The 20,179-nt window shown below is 32.3% G+C and overlaps 1 protein-coding gene across 1 annotated transcript; it reads right to left on the reverse strand.

The window, feature by feature from the left end:
* Positions 1–3,720: 3,720 nt before the first annotated feature.
* Positions 3,721–20,141, reverse strand: LOC111681404 (fatty acid synthase). The gene is made up of 4 exons (XM_023443172.2): positions 19,462–20,141; positions 4,173–11,570; positions 3,930–4,073; positions 3,721–3,850 (listed from the first exon to the last, which is right to left on the reverse strand). Exons 2-4 carry the CDS (start codon positions 11,184–11,186, stop codon positions 3,737–3,739), a joined length of 7,272 nt encoding a protein of 2,423 aa, XP_023298940.2. The 5' UTR covers positions 11,187–11,570; positions 19,462–20,141; the 3' UTR covers positions 3,721–3,736.
* Positions 20,142–20,179: the final 38 nt, after the last annotated feature.

Genomic DNA, 20,179 nt, shown 5'->3' on the forward strand with positions numbered 1-20,179 from the left:
AGAAACAAAATTTACAGATTAATACTAAATAATAGCTTACTTCTTTCTTAATTGCTTATAGCTGCTATCTTTTGTCCGCTCGATCGCTTAAAAAGTTGTTTTCTTATAACAATGTTTCTAAAAACGTTTGACTTCATGTTTGCCGGGTATACATGTATGCGAGGTATAATTTAATATCAATTAAATTAATTTCTTATCAATAAAATTATTCTCAAATTGCAACAAAAGCTACTAAATATTATTAATCAATGCGATGCATAAGTGTGGCATGAGAAATCTATACACTTCAGATCAAGCATACAAATTTAAATCTATTGAATTAATCTATCCAGTATTCAATGAATAGGCTATGGGCTAGTCTATGAACTAATCTAAGGATTAATATAAGGTCAATTCTATGAAATAGTCTGTAGACTTGTTTTAGTTTTATTTTTTTAATCTAGTCTAGTAATTAAACTAGTCAATAAACTAGTAAAGTGAATAGTAATTAAACTAGTATAGTAACTAGTATAGACTAATGGCTAGCCTATTATCAAGTTTAAATATTATTCTATTGACTTGTCTATGGACTAGTCTATTGACTAGTATATAAACTAGTCTAATAACTAGTACATGTATTAACTAGTTTATTTACTATCCTAAAAATTAGACTATCATAAGATTAGACTATTGGTATCTTCCTATAGTTCATTACTAGTCTAAAGAAGAGACTTTTGACTTGTCTTTGAACTAGTAGGTAGACAAGTCTATTAACTAATCTTAAGATTAGTTTGCAGACTACTCTATTTAAAATACTAATGATTATATTATTAACTGTTTTATCTATTGACTTGTTTATGAACTAGTCAACGGGCTAGTTTTAAGTTGAACGATAATTGCTTCGCTAATCTAGTGTTTTACATATCTTGTTATTTAGCAGAACTTTATATTATATTGATTTTCCATTCGATTCATTTTCGATTGTGTCCTATAAATAAACGTTCGTCTTCTTTGTTGACTTGTCAATCGTAGCGAATTAAACCTTTTTCATAGCGCTCTTATGTTTTGGTTTTCTAAATCCGTCAATTATTTAAGAAAAGTCAATTCATTTAAGTTAAAGTTAACATTTGTTAAATATAATTTCAAATTAACGACATCGTAGCATGTATTTTCAATAACTGGTTTTTAACTTTGCTTTTCATTTTTGCTACATTTTGTTAATATATAGAAAAAACATTGTATACTTTTGGGCTTTCCAAATAAAAAAAGATGTTGCCGTATTGTTGTTTATGGTTTTTAATGCTACTGACCAGTCAGTTTTGGCTGCGGACGACACACATAATGAATACATACATTAAACACGAAAAATATGTAATATATTTAGACGTGAATCATATCCCGTTTAGACGATACAATTATTCATCTCATTCAACGACCAATTACGTACTGAATTACATGATTCGGCATACAAATTACACAACCTGTACGTAATTCATTTTGAATTACATACGAATTACGAATGAATGAGTGTCATCTCTAATTTTTATCGGGTATTTATCATAATCAGCTGTTTGTTTTAATTGGTTGGAAGACAGTCGTCACTTTAGTTTTCTCTTTGTAAGCGGGAGCGGAGACAGTCGTCTCTTTACTATCCTCAAGTAACCTAAAGATTATACTCTTAAAAGTAGCTTTTTTTGTTGTACTTACGAAAGAAGTTATTTTACCCATCTTTTGAAGAAATGATTATTACATTCTACTAATATGCCACCATCTGGTTGACTTAAATTTATATCTTTCGGGTCAACTCCAATTCGTATTTTTTCAGTCTTTCGTCACAAATAAACTCTTTGTAATCGAGAATGAAGACAGTCGTCACTTTAGTGTCCAATTTGTAAGCGAGAGCGGAGGCAATCGTCTCTTTACTGTCTCTTTGTAGGGTGTAGAGTGACGATTGACTTCCTCGTAGGACAAGCCCATGTTAAAATGGTCGATCACCTGGGTAGTCAGGTGGCTAGGGGCCGCCACAAGTAATAGATTAAGTGGTCAGTTCGGGACTGTCCCGTCGAACTGCTGGGTTGTTTCATACACACACATAAATATTCCGAAAAATTACAAAATAATGAATGAAAAAAAAAATACTGTCAAAACGAATTAAGAATGTGTCGTAAAAACGGAAGGACAAAATAAGTAATTCAACTGCTCGTATGAAAATAATTATTCACAATAGTGTTTTCTTTTCATATTCATCTGATGACTAATGTATGACTAACCAGCAAAAAAAAAAATTGATGTCATACTTTTTTGAGCAAAATCCCTCCAATGACACGCATATCACATAGTATACATAGGTGTCACTTTTGACATTTGAATTGATTGTCTAAAATCAGCTTTTTTGATTTTGAAATTGTTTGATGAGAATAGGTATATAAAATACAGATAAAAAAAATCATTGAAATCGTTTTGTGCGAGAGAGAATTGCTTCTTGCCTCTGTATACCTTTTGCGAAAATGTTAAATTTATATCTTTTTCACCAATATTGGAAGTAATTCATGTATGCTATTTGTGGTGAAAATTTGAATTCTTTTTCCTTACTTTTTTTGTTGGTTACTTAGTCGAATTTTCTAATTTCGAAAAAAAAACAAAAACAAAAAACAAAACAAATAGGTACAATGTTTTTTTTATTAATTTCCTTTATTTTTATTTCTATAAATATAAAGTATACATTTATAATTAATTCTTTTTTTTTAATAAATTCATTTTTGAATATTATTTCTTTACATACATAAACGTATATATTGTATATTATATCCACTTAATTGCATATTTTTCACAATATATAATAATATCAATTTAAAAATTTTTAGTGCAAAATATCTAAATATACATATATTAATTATGTTTTTATTTTGTTTATGTTGAAATTAGTTTGTTTGCATTTTTAAATAATATTTCTTAAAAAAAATATATCAAAAATGTGGAAAAAAAATATTATACAATTTAAAAAAAGAAAAACAACTTAAAATTAGTAAGGATTTTTGAGAAACTATAAAAAATATAAAAAAATCAACTAAAAGTAATCACAAACGATATTAAATTTAAATTATTTGGTAGATTATAAAAAAAACTTAAAATTATTAAACGTATAGTAGATTTTGTTTGTTTGGTGGTTAGATTGTTTAAGGAATGTGTAGTTTGTTTGTTATTTAACCTAACACCGATGAATTGTCATTTAAGTTGTAAACAAAAATTGGACCTACATGAAATACAACCTAAACAAGAACTCATCAGAGTAGTTAATAAATTATACGAAAAGTTTAGATAGTAAGAGAGTTAGACTACTAACTAAACTAACTAGGGTAAGAAATATACATAGATATTTTTGTTTAAGTGCCAAAAACAAAAAATTAGAAATGAACATTTAATGTGCATTTTGTTTATGTTTTTGTTTGTTTGCGATTTTAACGAAACGATTCCTTTAACAATATTTTTTTTTATAATTATACAAAGGTGATGTTTTTGTTTTAATTTGTGTTAACAATTTGCAATTTACCCATTATTTTTATGTGTTGTAATGCAAATATTCTAAAATTTGGTTTATGCCTTAAATGAAAGATAAAATGAACGTATGAATAAAATGTGCGTTTTTGTTTGCTAAATGATGAACAACTAATGTTAAGTTTGAGGTTGAAGAAAAAATTTCCTATTAAGAAATTTTCTCAATTTTGTTGGCTTTGTTTTTTGTTTTGTTGTTTTAGATTTAATTGATAATATTATTCAATATGCTTTCAATCTTTTGCAATGATTTTTCTTCCACCAAGAAGGTACGGTGATTGCCTTCAACGGTCAAAACTTTCACAGATTTCTGACAGACCTAAAAAAAGTAGAAGGAAATGCAAATCAGTAAGTATTTGTTGACACTTGTTATGGGCAAATAGTAAATAGATATTTACCTCATTAAGACCATAGTCTTCTTCTAATTTGGCATAGTTTTCAGTGGGTTTGACTAGAGTAACTTCACACGACACTTTGGTGGAGGGCACGTATTTGTCGGCGGCATACAATTTCTTGTAGAAGGATGTAGCTGCTTGTACAATCTTTAATAAAGAAATAAATAAAAATAATTATTATTACCAAATTTTTAAAATTAAAAAATATTTGCTTAGAAATTTAAAGATTTTGTATAAAAAACTTACCAAATCTGTGGGTTGGTTAATTTCGGCTGCAACAATTTCCGCACATTTAGCTACCTTGCTCTCCCAAGTGGGAATATTCAACAACACCTTGGCGACCAAACTGTAATCAATGTTGGCTACAACCATGCCAAAGTAGGCCAAACCATAAGCTTCATTTTGATCTTCGGAAGTATTTAAACGTTGCTTGAAGTTGGTGGTATACCAGTTGACATATTTGGGAGCACCATCCAACATAACAAGTTGGGCTTTTTCCTTCATCTTCTCCAAATGCAAAACAATAACAAAGGCCACCAAAGCACCAAAGGAGTAACCGGCAATAGCATAGGGACCCTTAGGTTGGACAGTGCGGATTTGTTTCAAGTAGAAATCGGCCAAGGTATCGATGGAATCAAGATTGGCTTCAGCAGTGCATTGCAGACCATAGACAGGACAATCCAAACGGGAGGCCAATTGCTTGAGAGCATCGGCAAAACCTTCAATAGGTGAAACCACGAAGAAGGGACGTTTCTTAGAGTCGGCAGGAGCAGCAGATTGTAGGCGTACAATGGGTTGAGTGGGCATAAGTTCTGTGGTGAATACCACTTGAGTACCATCACCAAATGGACTTGGGCTGGGAGTTCTGTGTACAGGTGATGCAGGTGAGGCTGCAGCATCACTGCCTTCTCCACCGCTTAGTTGTTTCAATTGACCGAAAGTCAATTGTCTGATTTCTGCGGGAGCCATTACAATGTCAAAGTTACGCTCAAGTGTTTGTTTGATTTCAGCACCCATCAAAGAGTCCATACCCAAATCGGCCAAAGAAGCAGAATCTTGCACGTTCTTAGTGTCTCTTAAGCCCAAAATGTTGGCAACACAGGCAATTAAACTAACACCACCGGATTGATCGGATTTACGTTTCTCGGCTACCACCATGGAGGCCAAGACGGGGTGTGGTTGTTGCAGGAAGAAGTCAATAGTTTGTAGGCATGAGGACATTCTTTGTGGCAAGGTTCCACCAATAACGGTGTCGTTGTCACCAAGATTTTCAATAACCAAGCCAGTGTCACCAATAGCACCCCATTGTATGGCCAAACCAGGGAATCCGCTGGCTTGTCTTAACTCACAAATACGTTCCATGGCGGAGTTGGCGAGACCATAGTTAGTTTGACCAATGTTACCACGACCGCAAGACACACTGGAGAAGCATACGAAGTAATCGAGTTCGGAGCACATGTTTCTGGAGTATTGATCCAAGTATTTGGTACCTTGTACCTTCGATTCGCAAACTGTTTCAAAGTCCTTAACTGTTTGATCTTCGAGTAAGGCATCTCTGAGTACAGCAGCCAAATTGAAGATACCACCAACTAAAGCCAAATTGTTGGCATTCTGTAGCAACTGTTGGCAGCCCTTGGCGCTGGTAACATCGCTAGTGTCAACCAAAACCTTGACACCTCTTTCTTGCCATCTTCTGATCATAAGAGATTGATAGCCAGTCTTAACGCCGGATCTGGAGGTGAGTACTAGATATTTGGCACCTCTGGAAACCAACCAGTTGGTGAGCTCTAGACCAAAACCACCCAAACCACCAACGATAATGTAGCTCTTTTCGGGATGCATGTAGGTACGAGGTATGGCATTAACCAAACGAGCTGTAGGTTTGACAGTTTTACGGCCATCCTCTTCATCTCGGACTTTAACGACAACCTTGCCAATGTGTTTGCCGGAAGCCATGAAACGGAAGGCGGATTCTACTTGGTGTTCGTTGAAAACTGAAGTGGGCAAAGGTCTGACGGCGCCAGACTTAATACCCTCTGCTACTAAGGAAACAACTTGGTTCTGCATGGCTTCTTCACCTTCCATGACACTGTCCAAGAGAATACCATGGAATGAGGTGTTTTTGAGGAACACGGACATGCCCAAAGGTGAGTTGTTGCTCAAATCGAATTTACCAATTTCCAAGAAACGGCCATTCAAGCCCAAACAGCGTACGGAAGCTTGAAGTTTTTCTTCAGCCAGGGAGTTCAAGACCAAATCGACACCACGTCCTTGTGTCTCACGCATAATCATTTGTTCGAAGGAACAGTCGCGAGAGTTGCCAATATGGTTGTCCTTAAGTTGAGGGAAACGTTTCTTCAAGAATTCTCTCTTTTCCTTGCTGCCAACAGTGGTGAAGACAGTCAAACCATGATGTAAAGCAATGGAAATAGCAGATTGGCCAACACCACCAGAACCGGCGTGAATCAAGATCTTTTCACCCTTCTTCATTTGACCGCGCACCACCAAAGCGTAGTAGACTGTGGCATATACACAGGGTACAGTTGAGGCTTCTTCCATGGTCCAGTGGTCGGGAATCTCCCACATCATATTCTTGGAGGCCACACAGGTTGTTGCCATTGATTTGGCAGGTACCATAGCCATAATTCTGCGACCCTTAGAATCGCGACCAGCAAACTCCAAACCTAATACACAGTCCTGTTGGGCCAAATCACCGGGCAAAGCGTCGGCTGAAAGTTTGCCAGAGGACAACATGACGTCACGGAAGTTAATGGGAGCATAGTAAACTGTGCACAATTCAGAATTATCGTCCAACAAAGAGGTGTTCATTTGAGGAGCTTCAATCCATTTCAGAGAAGCAAGATCACCCTTAGTCAAGGCATTGACATAAGCATGCTCAACTTGCAAAGTGGCCACATCAGTCTCCAATTTCAAGTGACGGAATGTGCCCCAAGTGGAGTTCTTCAAAACGTTGTTAATAAGATCTTTGGACAATTGTTCAGCATAGAATTTGCTGGTGAGCGAGAACTTTTCAGAGTTCTTATCTTGAATAAAGACCATGCGGGCCAATTTTCCACCGTTTTCATTCTTAATGCAATTCATGAAACCAACAGCACCGAATAGTTCTTCTCCTTGGCACACAACATAGACGTAGCGCTCAATTTCTGCGGCTTTAGCCAAAGCTTCCTTAAGATCATCTAACCATTTGAAGTTGGTTTCGGTGACTTGTACGACGACAGCTTCTCTTTGTTTCAAATCAACGGGCTTGCGGGCCATAACCAAAACTCTGGAGCCTCCAATGACTTGTTCAGTTACAACGGTTAAACCAGATTTCTTTAACAATTCACGGCCAGACTTGTCGTATGATGTTGTAGATTCTTCAAAGATAAGGAAACCGTTATCTTTAATGGTGGCTTTGCTGTTCTCCAAAATCATGGTATCAGGTCTCGACAAAACATCCAAAGCATAAAGGAAATGACAGTTCTGCTCTACCGGTTCTTCAAGAATATTTTTGGATATAATGCGTACACCAGATTCGGCACCTAAAGCTGAGGCAATAGTCTCCTCGTTGTTATTATAGGTTGCTACAGCGACATCGGCGGTGATGGTGGGTTCTCCCTCAATAATTTGTAACAATTTAGCGGCCATTAGAACATCGGGGTTACGGCCATTAGCTAATTCTACACCCTTGATTTTGATGGCACCCTGAGAGTTTTCGATAAGTGTGTGAAGAGCCACGGTTAAGGCTTGCAAGCGGGATTTCTCAGAATTTTCGTGCAAGTCGGCGTGGTTAACATTAGGCACGAAGGTGTAACGTTCCAAAGTAGGTGGATTTTGGGTACCTGGTCTCTTAGAAGCCAAAGAGGCCTTCAAACCTCTCATCTCAACACCAGCACTCTTGATGACATTGATATCGCCATACATATATACGGGCACACCATTCTGAGTTAAGAATTCTTCGGATAGTTTTGACATCTCTTCCAAATGTTTAGCTGGGTTAAGAACGGCCTTTTCAATACGAGTAGGCAAATATAATTCTCGCAAGTTCTTGCTCAAGATGCTGAATTGGAGCATGGTATCCATAAAACTGATCCAGTTGCCAACCCATTGCAATTGACCAGCATTGGCAACGGTATCGGATTTAACAATACCTCTGAAAATGCCAGAGTAATCATAGCCACGAAGTCTCAACTCCTTGTACACATCGTTTGTGTTCAATTCTTTGCCTAAAGTGCTGACGGGCAAAGCGTCCAAAGGCAATTCTTCTCTCTCAATATCATCGGGAATGGAAATCTTGCCAGAAACAGCTAAACTGCCGCCCTCGCAGATTTCAAAGTTGCCAGTGCCATCGAAGAAGTTAAGACCGAATTTGACAACACCTTCCTTGTTAAGAATAGTAGCTCTGTGGAATACGACATTCTCCATAACGACGGGGCACTTTTGATATTCCATACCCTTCATTTTAGCGAAGGTCATCCAGGCCAAAGTCATGTAACCAGTAGCAGGGAACAAAATTCTACCATCAATGGTGTGACCAGCCAAGAAAGCGTCTTCTTCTTTGCCCAAATTGATTTCGATGACGGTTTCACCAGAAGTTGTTTCTTTGCCGTATTTGGGAACAATCCATTTTTGTGAATGATCCCAGCCAACCTTGGAGTTCAACATAGGTGTACCACGACCAACAGGATAAGTAATGGGTTTGAACAAAGTCAGAACTTGAGGTTGGGCACCAGCAGCATAGATTTTACCAATGTTCATCAACAAGAATTCAACATTGTTCTCATGACCACGTTTCACCAAGCTTACATTGGTAGCATCGGGGCCCAAAGCTCTCTTGAGAATGGCTTGCAATAAACCAGTAGGAGCAATTTCAATAGCAATAGCGTTCTTGGGAATATGTTGCAAAGCCTCGTGGAACAAAACTGGCGAAAGTAAGTTGTTTACATGATAAGCAGCCGAAGATTGTTTAGCTACGGGGGTATTCCAGGCAGATTCGGGAATACTGGTACTAATCCATCTGCTAGTACGGTTCTTGGCATTGGGAATGATTTTTTCCAAGCTCTTGCGCAATTTTGGTCCGGCATCAGCGATGTATTTGCTGTGGAAAGCATAACCGGATGATTTGACGGCTTTAGCAAAGATACCTTCAGAGGAGAGTTGGGCTACCAAAGCGTCGATCGAGGCATCAGGACCAGAAATGGTGCAGTTATCACCACTGTTGTGGCAGACAGGGAAACAATCAGCTGGCATACGTTTGTGTGCTTCTTCCCAGTCCAAACCAATAGCAGCCATTTTACCGCTGGGCAATTTAGTATCTTGAATGCTTTTACCTCTCCAGTAAGCAGCCAAAACAGTTTGTTCTGGAGTAAAGCAGCCATCGGCATAAGCACAACCCAATTCACCCACGGAGTGACCAACAATGCCATCAGGCTTGATGTTGAGAGAAGCAAGCAAATCGGTTAAAGCAACCTGCATGGCAGCAATCGAAATAAAGGAGTTCAAAATGTTATCGAAACTTTGTTCGGTTGATCTGGTCAAAACATCTACCAAGTCAATGCCTTCTGGTCTTAAAGCTTCAGCGCAGCGATGAACAGAGTTGGCAAAAACTTCGAATTGCATAAGATCTTTGGCCATACTGGCCCATTGACTGCCCATACCGGAGTAAATGTACCAAATGGGGCGGTTTTCATCGTTGAACTCCACAACCTCACGTTGCAACGAACCCTTGGTGTCCATGACGCAATAACCACGGTAGTAGTGGAGAGGAATGTTCTTGGAGTGGATGTCGTTGATCAAAGCCAAGTATTCATCATCATCTCTGTGGGCAGTAGCATCTTCCAAAAGCTCTTGAACAGCATCAAAAGTACGACCGGAGCAAACGACCATCTTTGGTGGTCCAACAGTGGGAGTAATGGCCTTGGGTTTAGGATTGGATTTTAAGATAACATGGGCATTGGCACCGCCAAAACCGAACGAGTTGATACCAACAATACCGCCTTCCCAGGGAAGATTCTTGTCAACTACCTTCAAACGGCCATCCATTAAACCGTATAGATCAGGATTGGGGTTTTTGTAATGTAAATTGGCTGGAATAACACCTTCTTCCATGGCAATCAATACCTTGGCAATAGAGCAAACACCTGATGCGGGTTCCGAGTGACCCATATTGGATTTGACTGAACCAATGAGCAAGGGAGTCTTACGGTTCTTGCAGAAGAAGTCGGTAATGGAGTTGACTTCTTGAGGGTCACCTACTTTGGTACCAGTACCGTGAGCTTCAACATAGACGACATCGTTGGGATCCAAGTTGATTTCTTCATAAGTTTCTCTAATCAAACGATTTTGCATCTTACCATCGGGATAAGTGATACCTTGTTCTTTGTAACCATCAGTGTTGGTACGTACATTTAAAACGGTGGCATAAACACGCTTAGATTGGCTGACCTTTTGCAAGAAGATGACCACACAGCCATCGGATCTTACATAGCCATTACCAGACTCATCGAAAGCCTTGCACATGCCATCAGGACTCAACATGTTAAGGCGCTTGAACTGCAAAGACATGGTGGGTTTCAAAATAACACCCAAACCGGCAACGACAGCTGAATCACATTTGCCATCTCGCATATCAGAGAAGGCCTGTTCCAAGGCATACAAAGAACTGGAGCAAGCAGTGTCAACACTGTAACTGGGTCCTTTAAAGTCAAAAGTGTAGGAAACACGATTGGCAAACATAGCTCTGGCGCAACCAGTCAAACCATAACCATTGACACGATCTTGATCGGAAGTCCAGTATTGTTCGGTTTCCGAAGCCGAAACACCAACATACACACCAGTGCGTGAGCCTCTAATTTCAGAAGGATTTACACCGGAATCAATAATAGCCTCATAAGTACACTCCAATAACATTCTCATTTGGGGATCCATACATTCGGCTTGTTTTTGATGCACACTAAAGAATTGTTGATCGAAATGTTCCAAATCTTCATCCTTGATTTTACCAATACGTTCGGGTAAACCGTACAAACCCTTTTCCCATCTTCTGGGATCATCATTTACCATATCGACACCTTCGAACAGGTTCTTCTTAAACTCATCGATATTGGAACTTTCGGGCAAACGGCCAGAGAAACCAGTAATAGCAACATCACTGGTTGTCATGGCACCGCTTGAACGAGTACCGAAACGTCCCTGTAGGTCATGGGGAACATTACGGCCCTCGTTTTCATTTATAACACCATCAGCAAAACGGGCAGGCATATTGTTGATTTCTTGATTGTTTGTATGGGCGTTTGAATTTGTAATAGAATTAGAATTTATAGCGTTGATGAATGCGTTGTGATTTGAGTTACTCTTTAGAGTTTCGTTATTAACCACTACTATCTGATCAGTTTTGACGATATGTTCTTCTTGTTGTTGCTGTTGTTGGGCGATATCTTGTTGCGTGGGCGTTGAATTGCGTTGCTGTTTATTACGTCTCTTTTTACGACGATTTGCTGATTTGCCTTTATTAGCAGATTTTTGCAATGATGGCGATGATGATGAATTAACGTTATTTTGATTATTGACTGAATGTTGTTGCGTTTGGTGAGCAGTTTGTAAAGAATGAATTTTATTCTCGGATTTCAACAGTTTGAAAGAAACCTAAAAGTTGAAGAAAATATATGAAATTATTAATTAATAAGATTTTGATTTTAACTAATAGAGATAATAAAGTGTGTGTGTGTGTGAATATTATTTTGAAACTAAATTGTTTGCAAATTTATTAAAAAAAAAACTTATTTTCTATAACACACATATTAGGGTCAAACAGTTGTTTTGGTTTTAAAATACGTATGTTTTGTTAAATGGGTTAATGTAAGAGCTTTTCATGTTTTGCAAAGAATTTAAGAGAGATTTTTTTATTGCCAAATCTCTTGTTTAGCAAATTTTTAGTTCATTTTGTTTTGTTTCTGTTTGCTACTACTATTTTGAAAGCGTTGTTATGTTTTTTTCTTATTGGTTTTGTTTATTTTTCTTTCTTTTTGTGCTTTTTTGTTTTGTTTGAAGTAGTTGGAATTGAAACGTTAGTATACATTGTGAAAATCAGGTGATTTTTGGGCTAACTTCAATGTTATGGCTTTCTATATAACATTGTATACATACATTTGTATGCATGTAAAAGTATGTACATTTCTACATACATACATATATACATAAATATGTAGATATGAAAGAGTGCGGATATTATGTTGTAGTTGTAATACTATTGTTGTAGGTTTTGTATAGTAGTTGATGATGTAGTGGCAAATTTCTATGGCATGATTTTTAGTTTGTAAATGATGCCGGTACAATTTGTTTTTTTTTTTTGCTTATGTGTGTGTGTTTTTTTTTGCAAAATAATTTGTTCAGAGAAAAAAAATAATGAGATGAAATGGGCGTTAAGTCATATACGACTTAAAAGTACTTTACAATATGCTTGTTATAGCGTTGCTTAAATTTAAAACTTTCTTCTTCTTTTTTTATAAAACATTCATTGATTTGATAGCAAATTATTTATTACTACTCAGTTAAACTAGGTTTTACTTGCTGTTAGATTAAACTCGGATCAAATTTAGTCGGATTTTACCTGGTGATTGTGTTTTTCAGTTATGTATCTAGGATAAGTTATCTTTGTTAGTATTGCCAACTTTTCACAGAAAAACAGCTGTTTTTTGCAAATAATACTTTTGAAAAATGAAAAATTGAAAATAAAACAATAATAAATAAAACAAAACAATTTGGAAAAATACAATTTATTTAAAATATTAAGTTATTGTTCTTCCGGAATCATTGTTTTATTGTTCTTTTTTTTGGTAATTGTGTTTTCTCACTTAAAATTTAAGATTAATCGGCCAATAACACTCAGTTAAACTAAGATAATTAGGGCGGGTTTCTTACTCCTTAGTTAAACTAGGCTTAACTTGCTCGGGACAAATTTAGGCGGACTTTAACCGATGATTGTGTTTTTCAGTTTTAGATTTAAGCTCAGTTAACTTTGTTAGTATTGCCAAGTTATCACTCAAAAACATAAACAATGAACAGCTGTTTTTTGCAAACAATACTTTTGTAAAATGGAAAATATTGTAAAAATATTTTTATTTTTTTTTTACTTTATCTTCATCTGAGTGAAATTGTTGTTAAGAAAATTTTATGGAAAATTTATTAAATTTAAAACAACCACACGTTATCAAGGGAAAAACAACTACATATTTTTTATACAAATTATATTTTTAATGATAAGAAGTGATAGTACATATATTTTTATTATTTTTCCTAATGTTTTCTTAGAAAAACATTAAATTTACTAATCAGATTTAGTTATAAACAATTTTAACATCTATGTGTTACCAATTGCTCATACAATTATATAGACTCACACTTATGATTCTATATTTATACAGTTATTGTTTTTTTTTTTTTTTTTTTTTTTTGTAAATTTCTCTTGCAAAAAAAAAATTCAAAACACAAATCAAAATAGTGAGAGATAAGGTGGCGTGATTATAAAATATTTTCAAGTTCAATGTGAGTTAAATGAAAAAGAAATCCCTCGTATGATTAATAAATACCCATACAAATGCATACAAAACGATAATAATAATAAAATAAATAGTGATGACACCTCTTGATCAAACAGTTATTAATGGCCAAGTGATAATCAATATTTATGTAAACATTATGAAAAGAGAAGAGTTGTTTAGAAAGAGAGAGAAAGCTAAAAGAGAGTTTTTGAGGATTTATTATTGCTGTGTGTAGTTTGTTTATAATTTTATTATAAACTTTTTCTGGCGTTTTAATTAAAATTTTTATTCATTAATTTACTTTCAAATGCTTTAATAAAAATTTAAATTCTTTATTTTAAATTTTTATTGCTTAACACGCAAAATAATTAAATATAAATTTATTTTAAAAATGTAAATATTTTATTTAATAATGTAAAATGTATTTAAGATCAGGGAGGGAAAATTTATATTATTAAAGTTAGATTTAATAAAAAAACCTTTCTTCAAATTTAAGAAAATTTGTCTTACACAATTTCTGGACTTTTTGATGATTTCAGAATTTTGAATAATGCTATACGCACAATTGGGACGAACGACGAATTTTTCGGAACGAATTTTCGTCCTCAGATATAGAACACACTAAAGTATATGAAAATACATACAATCAGTGCATATGGCGAAATTCGTCATACGTAACGAACTGTGCGATAGGTTTATTTCTATTTCTTACGCAGACGAACAATACAATATTATATTCGAATATTCAAAATTATATTCGAAAATTCGAAGTTATGTTCGAAAAATTTTTTATGGTCTTAAAATAATCTCTGCGTCATAAAAACTAAAAATAAAATTTTCGAAAATTCGAACTTAAGTTCGAAAAATTTTTAAAGCCATTAAAACCTGTTTTGGTGGCCCGAATTGTCTAAAATTTGGCAGTTCGGAGTACACTTGATGTCACTACAATGCTATGTTGGAATATTTAAAATTAAGTTCGAAAATTCGAAGTAATGTTCGAAAAAATTTTGCAGCTTTTAAAATAATCTCAAAATTGTTGATATTCACAGAAATATAATTTTAGTTCAAACAAACATTTTCTAATTTCGAAATAATGTTCGAATAAATTTTAAAGCTATTAAAATTATCTCAAAATCGTGGAGATTAACAAAAATATAATTTTTGTTCCTTTTGCTTACTTTTTCCAATTTCGAACAAACTAATTTTTTATCACAAATATTTATCAAATTAGAGTTTCCAGATGAAAACTTGGGACCTACGTTAAGCTTTTTTTTCTCTGACAGAGAAATATTATTTAAATTAATGACCTAAAAATTAATAAATTTTTAAAATTCTACTTAATTTTCTAGCCACAGTTTTAAAAGTATGTTAAAATAAAAACAAAATAAATAAATATGTATATTTTTTTATCAAATTACGCGAGGGGCAAACACGTTTGGAATTTTTTCTTTTTGGCATTTTTTGCCGGCATATCAGGCGATATTAATATTACGTCATGATAAGCAAAAAACGAAAAAAAAAAACACAACAAAAAAATATAAAAAAGAATTTTTGATAAATAAATAAAAAAGGTATCTTTTGTTTTATACAACGTGAATTAATATATTATAAAGGAATTACCAGGCGGCATTTAAGACCTACACAAATCAACTACAATATAAATGCACATACCTACGAAACAGAAAAGGAAAATTTATTCCCAATAAAATAAATAATGTTTATTAATTTTAATTATAATAACAAAATGACGCATAACATTTTAAAACATGAAGTTCAAATGTATGGCATTAATTAATTTAAAATTTTAAATTCAAGCAACAACAAAAATAAATAACATATAAATAGTAAACAATACAAAATGACAAGTGAATGTCTGTCTGGTTTCTTGATTTACATAAATTAATTAAACTTTAACATTAGAAATAAAAAGTAAAAGAAAGCTAATTAAATAATATTGTACTCAACAAAAAAAGGAATAACATTAAAGAAAATCTTGTATTTATCTTGTCATTAAAAATGGACAATTAATGTTTGAAATAAACGAGACCAGGCCAGTGTAGTGTACATACGTTTGGAGCGTGATTGACACAAATCGTACGATCGCACATATCATAGACAAACTTTTGTTTGCGGTTACTCTACATACATACATATTTATTACTATATAGTATATATACATATGTGTGTATATTTATACATATATATAGTACACGTTTTTTCTTATTATTTTTTTTTCTCACATTTCTTTCAAAATAAAAATGTTTTGTTTATTTTCGAGAGTTCAAGTTTTAAAAAAAAGAGTAGTTATACTAATGTAGAGAGAGAGAGTCAAATTTTTGCAAAGTAGAAAAAAGATCGTATGATTTTTGAAAATATAAACGAAGAAAAACTTAAAATCTGATGAGGTGATAGTATTCTTAAGCAAATACAGAGATATACAAATTGTGGGCGATTTGTTGCTTTATTTTAATACAGAAATTTTGTAAGAATTTTAACAATATTGGTTAGCAACCATAATATTAATGTTATTGGCCACGAGTTATAGAAAATAGAGGGGGGTTCTTAAGAGCAAAACCTATTAAAATGTTAAAAAAAACACAATTATTTTTGTAGTAGTATTAATGAACGTTTCTTATTCTTAATGAAAATGGTATGGTTTCATTACAGTTATAATTTTAGCAAAATGTTATTTCGATGGTAGTATTTATGAACTTTTCTTATTCTTAATGAAAATAGTTTGTTTTGTTTCTGTGTGATTCTTAGAAATATTTAAAATTTCTTTGTAAATTGTAACAAATTCATTTGTCATATTGTTTATAGTTTGCATAAACTATTTACATTTTTATAACCAAAAATGTTAAAAGTTATTATTGTTATTAATTTTTTTTTTAATTTCTTTTTTACTATTTCTTTTATATCTAATTTTTGTTAGTTTTATTTTATTATCTTCGTAAACGATTTAAAGTTTAAAACAAAAACTAAATTATAACAAAATAAAACAAAAGTTCAATGGCTTTTGTGTTTATAGAGCTTGGTTTAATTTCAGTAAAAAAAAATTTAAAAGTAAAATATTTTGAAATTCATTTTTTTTTGCAATTTCTCTTTAAATAAGCATCACTATTTAAAATCACGCCACCTTTAATATAATAGCTAGTGTTGTTAAAATTTTGAATATTGATTATTAAGTAGATATTCGAATAAGTAGTGGGTAGCATTAAGCATTATTGACATGGTTGTATAATTATATAAATGAAATCAAAAGAAAAAAAATAATTAAAATAAAGTATAAGTTATCCTTTGGCTAGATTTTTCTTTATTAATTAGTTTTATTTTTTGTTCAAGAAGTCCTATAAATTGTAGAAAATCTATTAAAAGACAAATGCAAGAAAGAAACATTAAAAGTTTATGATAATAAGAATATAATTGAAATTTGTAAGGGTTACAAATGAAATAAAAACGTAATACATTTGTTCACATTAAAGTTAACTTTTTTTTTAATAAAAAATTACTTTATATCTTTAAGAGAAAATAATAATTTCGATTTAAAAATTTTAGGCTTTAAGAGAATTTTAAAAAGTTTTGTTTTATTTGAGAACTATAAAATATATTTAAATTAAGTCTATGTTAAAATCTTTTTTAACTTTATAAAAAAAAAAACTTTGAAATATTTTTCCATTAAAAATTTTGCAAAAAAAATACTGATAAGATTGAAATCATTAACAATTTATGTACACTTTTGACTTGATTTATAGTTGTTGCTAAATTTTTTTATTATAAATATTTTTAAAAACATGGCATCGCAACGTGTAATGTTTATTAATTTTATATTTTTTTGTTCAACAGGTACAACTTTTAGCTTTAAAATGTATTTTTATTGCATTTTTACAAAATTTTAAATAAAATATGACTAAAGAGGAAATTCTCAAACTTAAAATATATAAATTATGTTTACTTATCTATTTTTTATTATTTTATTATTATTTCAATTTATGTCTTAAGTCAATAATACCTATTGTAGTGTAATTATACTATTCAATTATCTATCCTTGCTGGGGGTCTTATAAGCACACGAGTTTTTTTGAGTGTACTTTAAATAAAATTTGAAATGATTAAGATTATTTATTAGTAATTTAATAAACATTTTCTGATTAGGAAGCAGATAAATATATATATTTTTTTAATTTTGTATGTTTATGTTTAAGCAGAGTAATCAAAATAAGTAAATATTATCGAAACTTTAAATTTAAAAATGATTGAAAATGATCTTGAATGAAGGCTTCAAAACCATTTCATTCGAAAATGTCTAAAATTCAGTATTAAAATTATGTATATATTTTTATTTATTTTGAAATAGTTTTTAAGAAGAATTTAGAGCATTAATTTAAACTTTTCGGTCTGTCACAGAATTCCATTCTGATCGAAAGTGGAATTAACTTTCATAATTTTCTTCTTCAAAAATGAAAAATTTTCAAAATGAAATCACTTCAGATTTTCAACGTGAAATTGACATTAGTTTAAAGTTATTATTTCTATAAGTTTTTAACCAATTTATATACAAGTCATAATTTCCACTTTCGATCAGAAAGGGGTTACCACCTTATTCATAAACAGCATTTTATTTTATAAAAGGTTTATACAACAAAATTTCCATACGAAATTTGATTTACAAATCGTTTATATGATATAATTTCCTTAAAAATTTTAATATATTTTTGGAAATTATTTTTTATGAAAAACTAAACGACGAGTTTAGAATTAACAAAATAAGAAATCGATTTATTTCCTGCTTTAATGAAATTTCTATAGAAACCATGGTAAAAACCGCCATCTACCGTTAGCCAAATAAAATAGACAACCTAAACGTTTTAATACTAACAACATTAAAATAGTTACAATTATATTGATTAATCGAGGAAAAATACATTAAATAACAAATTTACTAGAAATTACAGAAAGGTTGACGTTATTGATATTTAAACTAAATTAACAAACAATGTATACCTAACTTTAAAGAAAACAGTTCCAAAGGATCCCTAACAAATATTGACTTTTACCGGTCAATTTGCTAAAGTACACAATTTTAATTATACCCTACACCACTATATTTGGGAGGGTATTATACGTTTGTGTTGATGTTTGTAACATACAAGAATATTGGTTCAATACCCACCTTAAAGTATACCGATCGATTCAGAATCATTTTTTGAGTCGATTAAGACATGTCCGTCCATCTGTCCGGCTGGCTGTCCATGTAAGCCGCAATTTTCAAGATAATTTGATAAAATTAGGACCAAACATGTTTTTTGGCACAGGGAGGAAGCCTATTAAAAATGGTTGATATCGGTCCATTATTTCACCTAGCTCCTATACAACCGTACCTCCCGATTTGAACATTTTCTATTATCTCTCTAAAAATTGGCACAAATAAGTTTTATATAAGTATAAATGACACTGCAGATTTTCGTAAGGATCGGCCCTTATTTGACCCTAGCCCCCATACAAACCCCCCTTCAAAAAATGTCTTAAACGTCTAAAATTGACTTGTAACTATTTGTATCGCAATGAAACTAAACAAAACTAACTGATTTAAAAAAATATATCCTTTTTCCAAATTTACCGAGGATCGGCCCATATTTGCCCTCATTTAGAAATTTTAGTTTTTTAACCAATAAATTGTATAAATATTTTGGAATTATGGTAATATTCAACATAAAAGTTTCTTTATAAAAAGTAAAAATTTTAAAAATATACTCATGGTGTAGGGTATCATATGGTCGACCATGCCCGACTATACTCTTCTACTTGTTTTTTGTATGTATAAGTTTTTCTTTTTTTGCAAGGACACACCTAAATGTCATAATATATCAGATGTTTTACTCAAAGGACCTACTCTTAGGCAAAACCACCATAAACATCCATACACACGTAAGCTAAGAAACAAACACTTTCACACACACATATATACTTTAACATACTATATAAATATGAATACATACCTTAAAATCAGGCGACTTTTATAAAATTTCTTGTTGCTGTTGTTATTGGTTAACCAAGTCCTTTTAGGGCTTTTTTTCTTAGAGGGTTGTTTAACTTTTTATTGTTGTAGTATTAAGCAGGGAAAAAACTAACTAAAGAGTGCTATACCGTAGGTCCAGTAAAGTAAAGCACAAGGTTCAGTTAGTTAATTTAACAAAATAAACTTTCAACAAAGATTTATTGTTTTTATGACGTGTGGGATAAATTTCAAAATTTTATTGATTTTGAAATTTTCTTTGTTTTTTTTTTATTGAATTTTTTCTTTCAATTTTCAGAGTTTGTTTTATGATTTTGTTTATTCACTTTTTTGTTTTATTTGTTTTTTAATTTCTTTTTGTTAACACAATATTCTTTTTAATTTTCTCTGGTAGCGGTTTTTTCCTCAAAAATTCCGTTACTTTTTCTTATTATGTTTAATTATTCAAATATTAATAATTAATTTGTTTATACAAAATCCGTTTTTGTTTTAATATTAATTAATATTTTTATAATAATAATAAATGTCCCCAAAGAACTTCAGCTTCAAAATATGAATAGCGATTTAGGAAATATTTTTATTTAGATCCTTAGAATTTACTAAACGTCTATTCGTTTTGAACTGTCAATGAAGACTAATATAAAATTGCCAATGCTAGCGCTCATTTAACCCACTATAAAATTGGTCTGAAAATCTATTTG

The sequence above is a fragment of the Lucilia cuprina genome, chromosome 2 (genome assembly GCF_022045245.1).
Source record: "Lucilia cuprina isolate Lc7/37 chromosome 2, ASM2204524v1, whole genome shotgun sequence".
NCBI classification, from domain to species: Eukaryota; Metazoa; Arthropoda; class Insecta; order Diptera; family Calliphoridae; genus Lucilia; species Lucilia cuprina.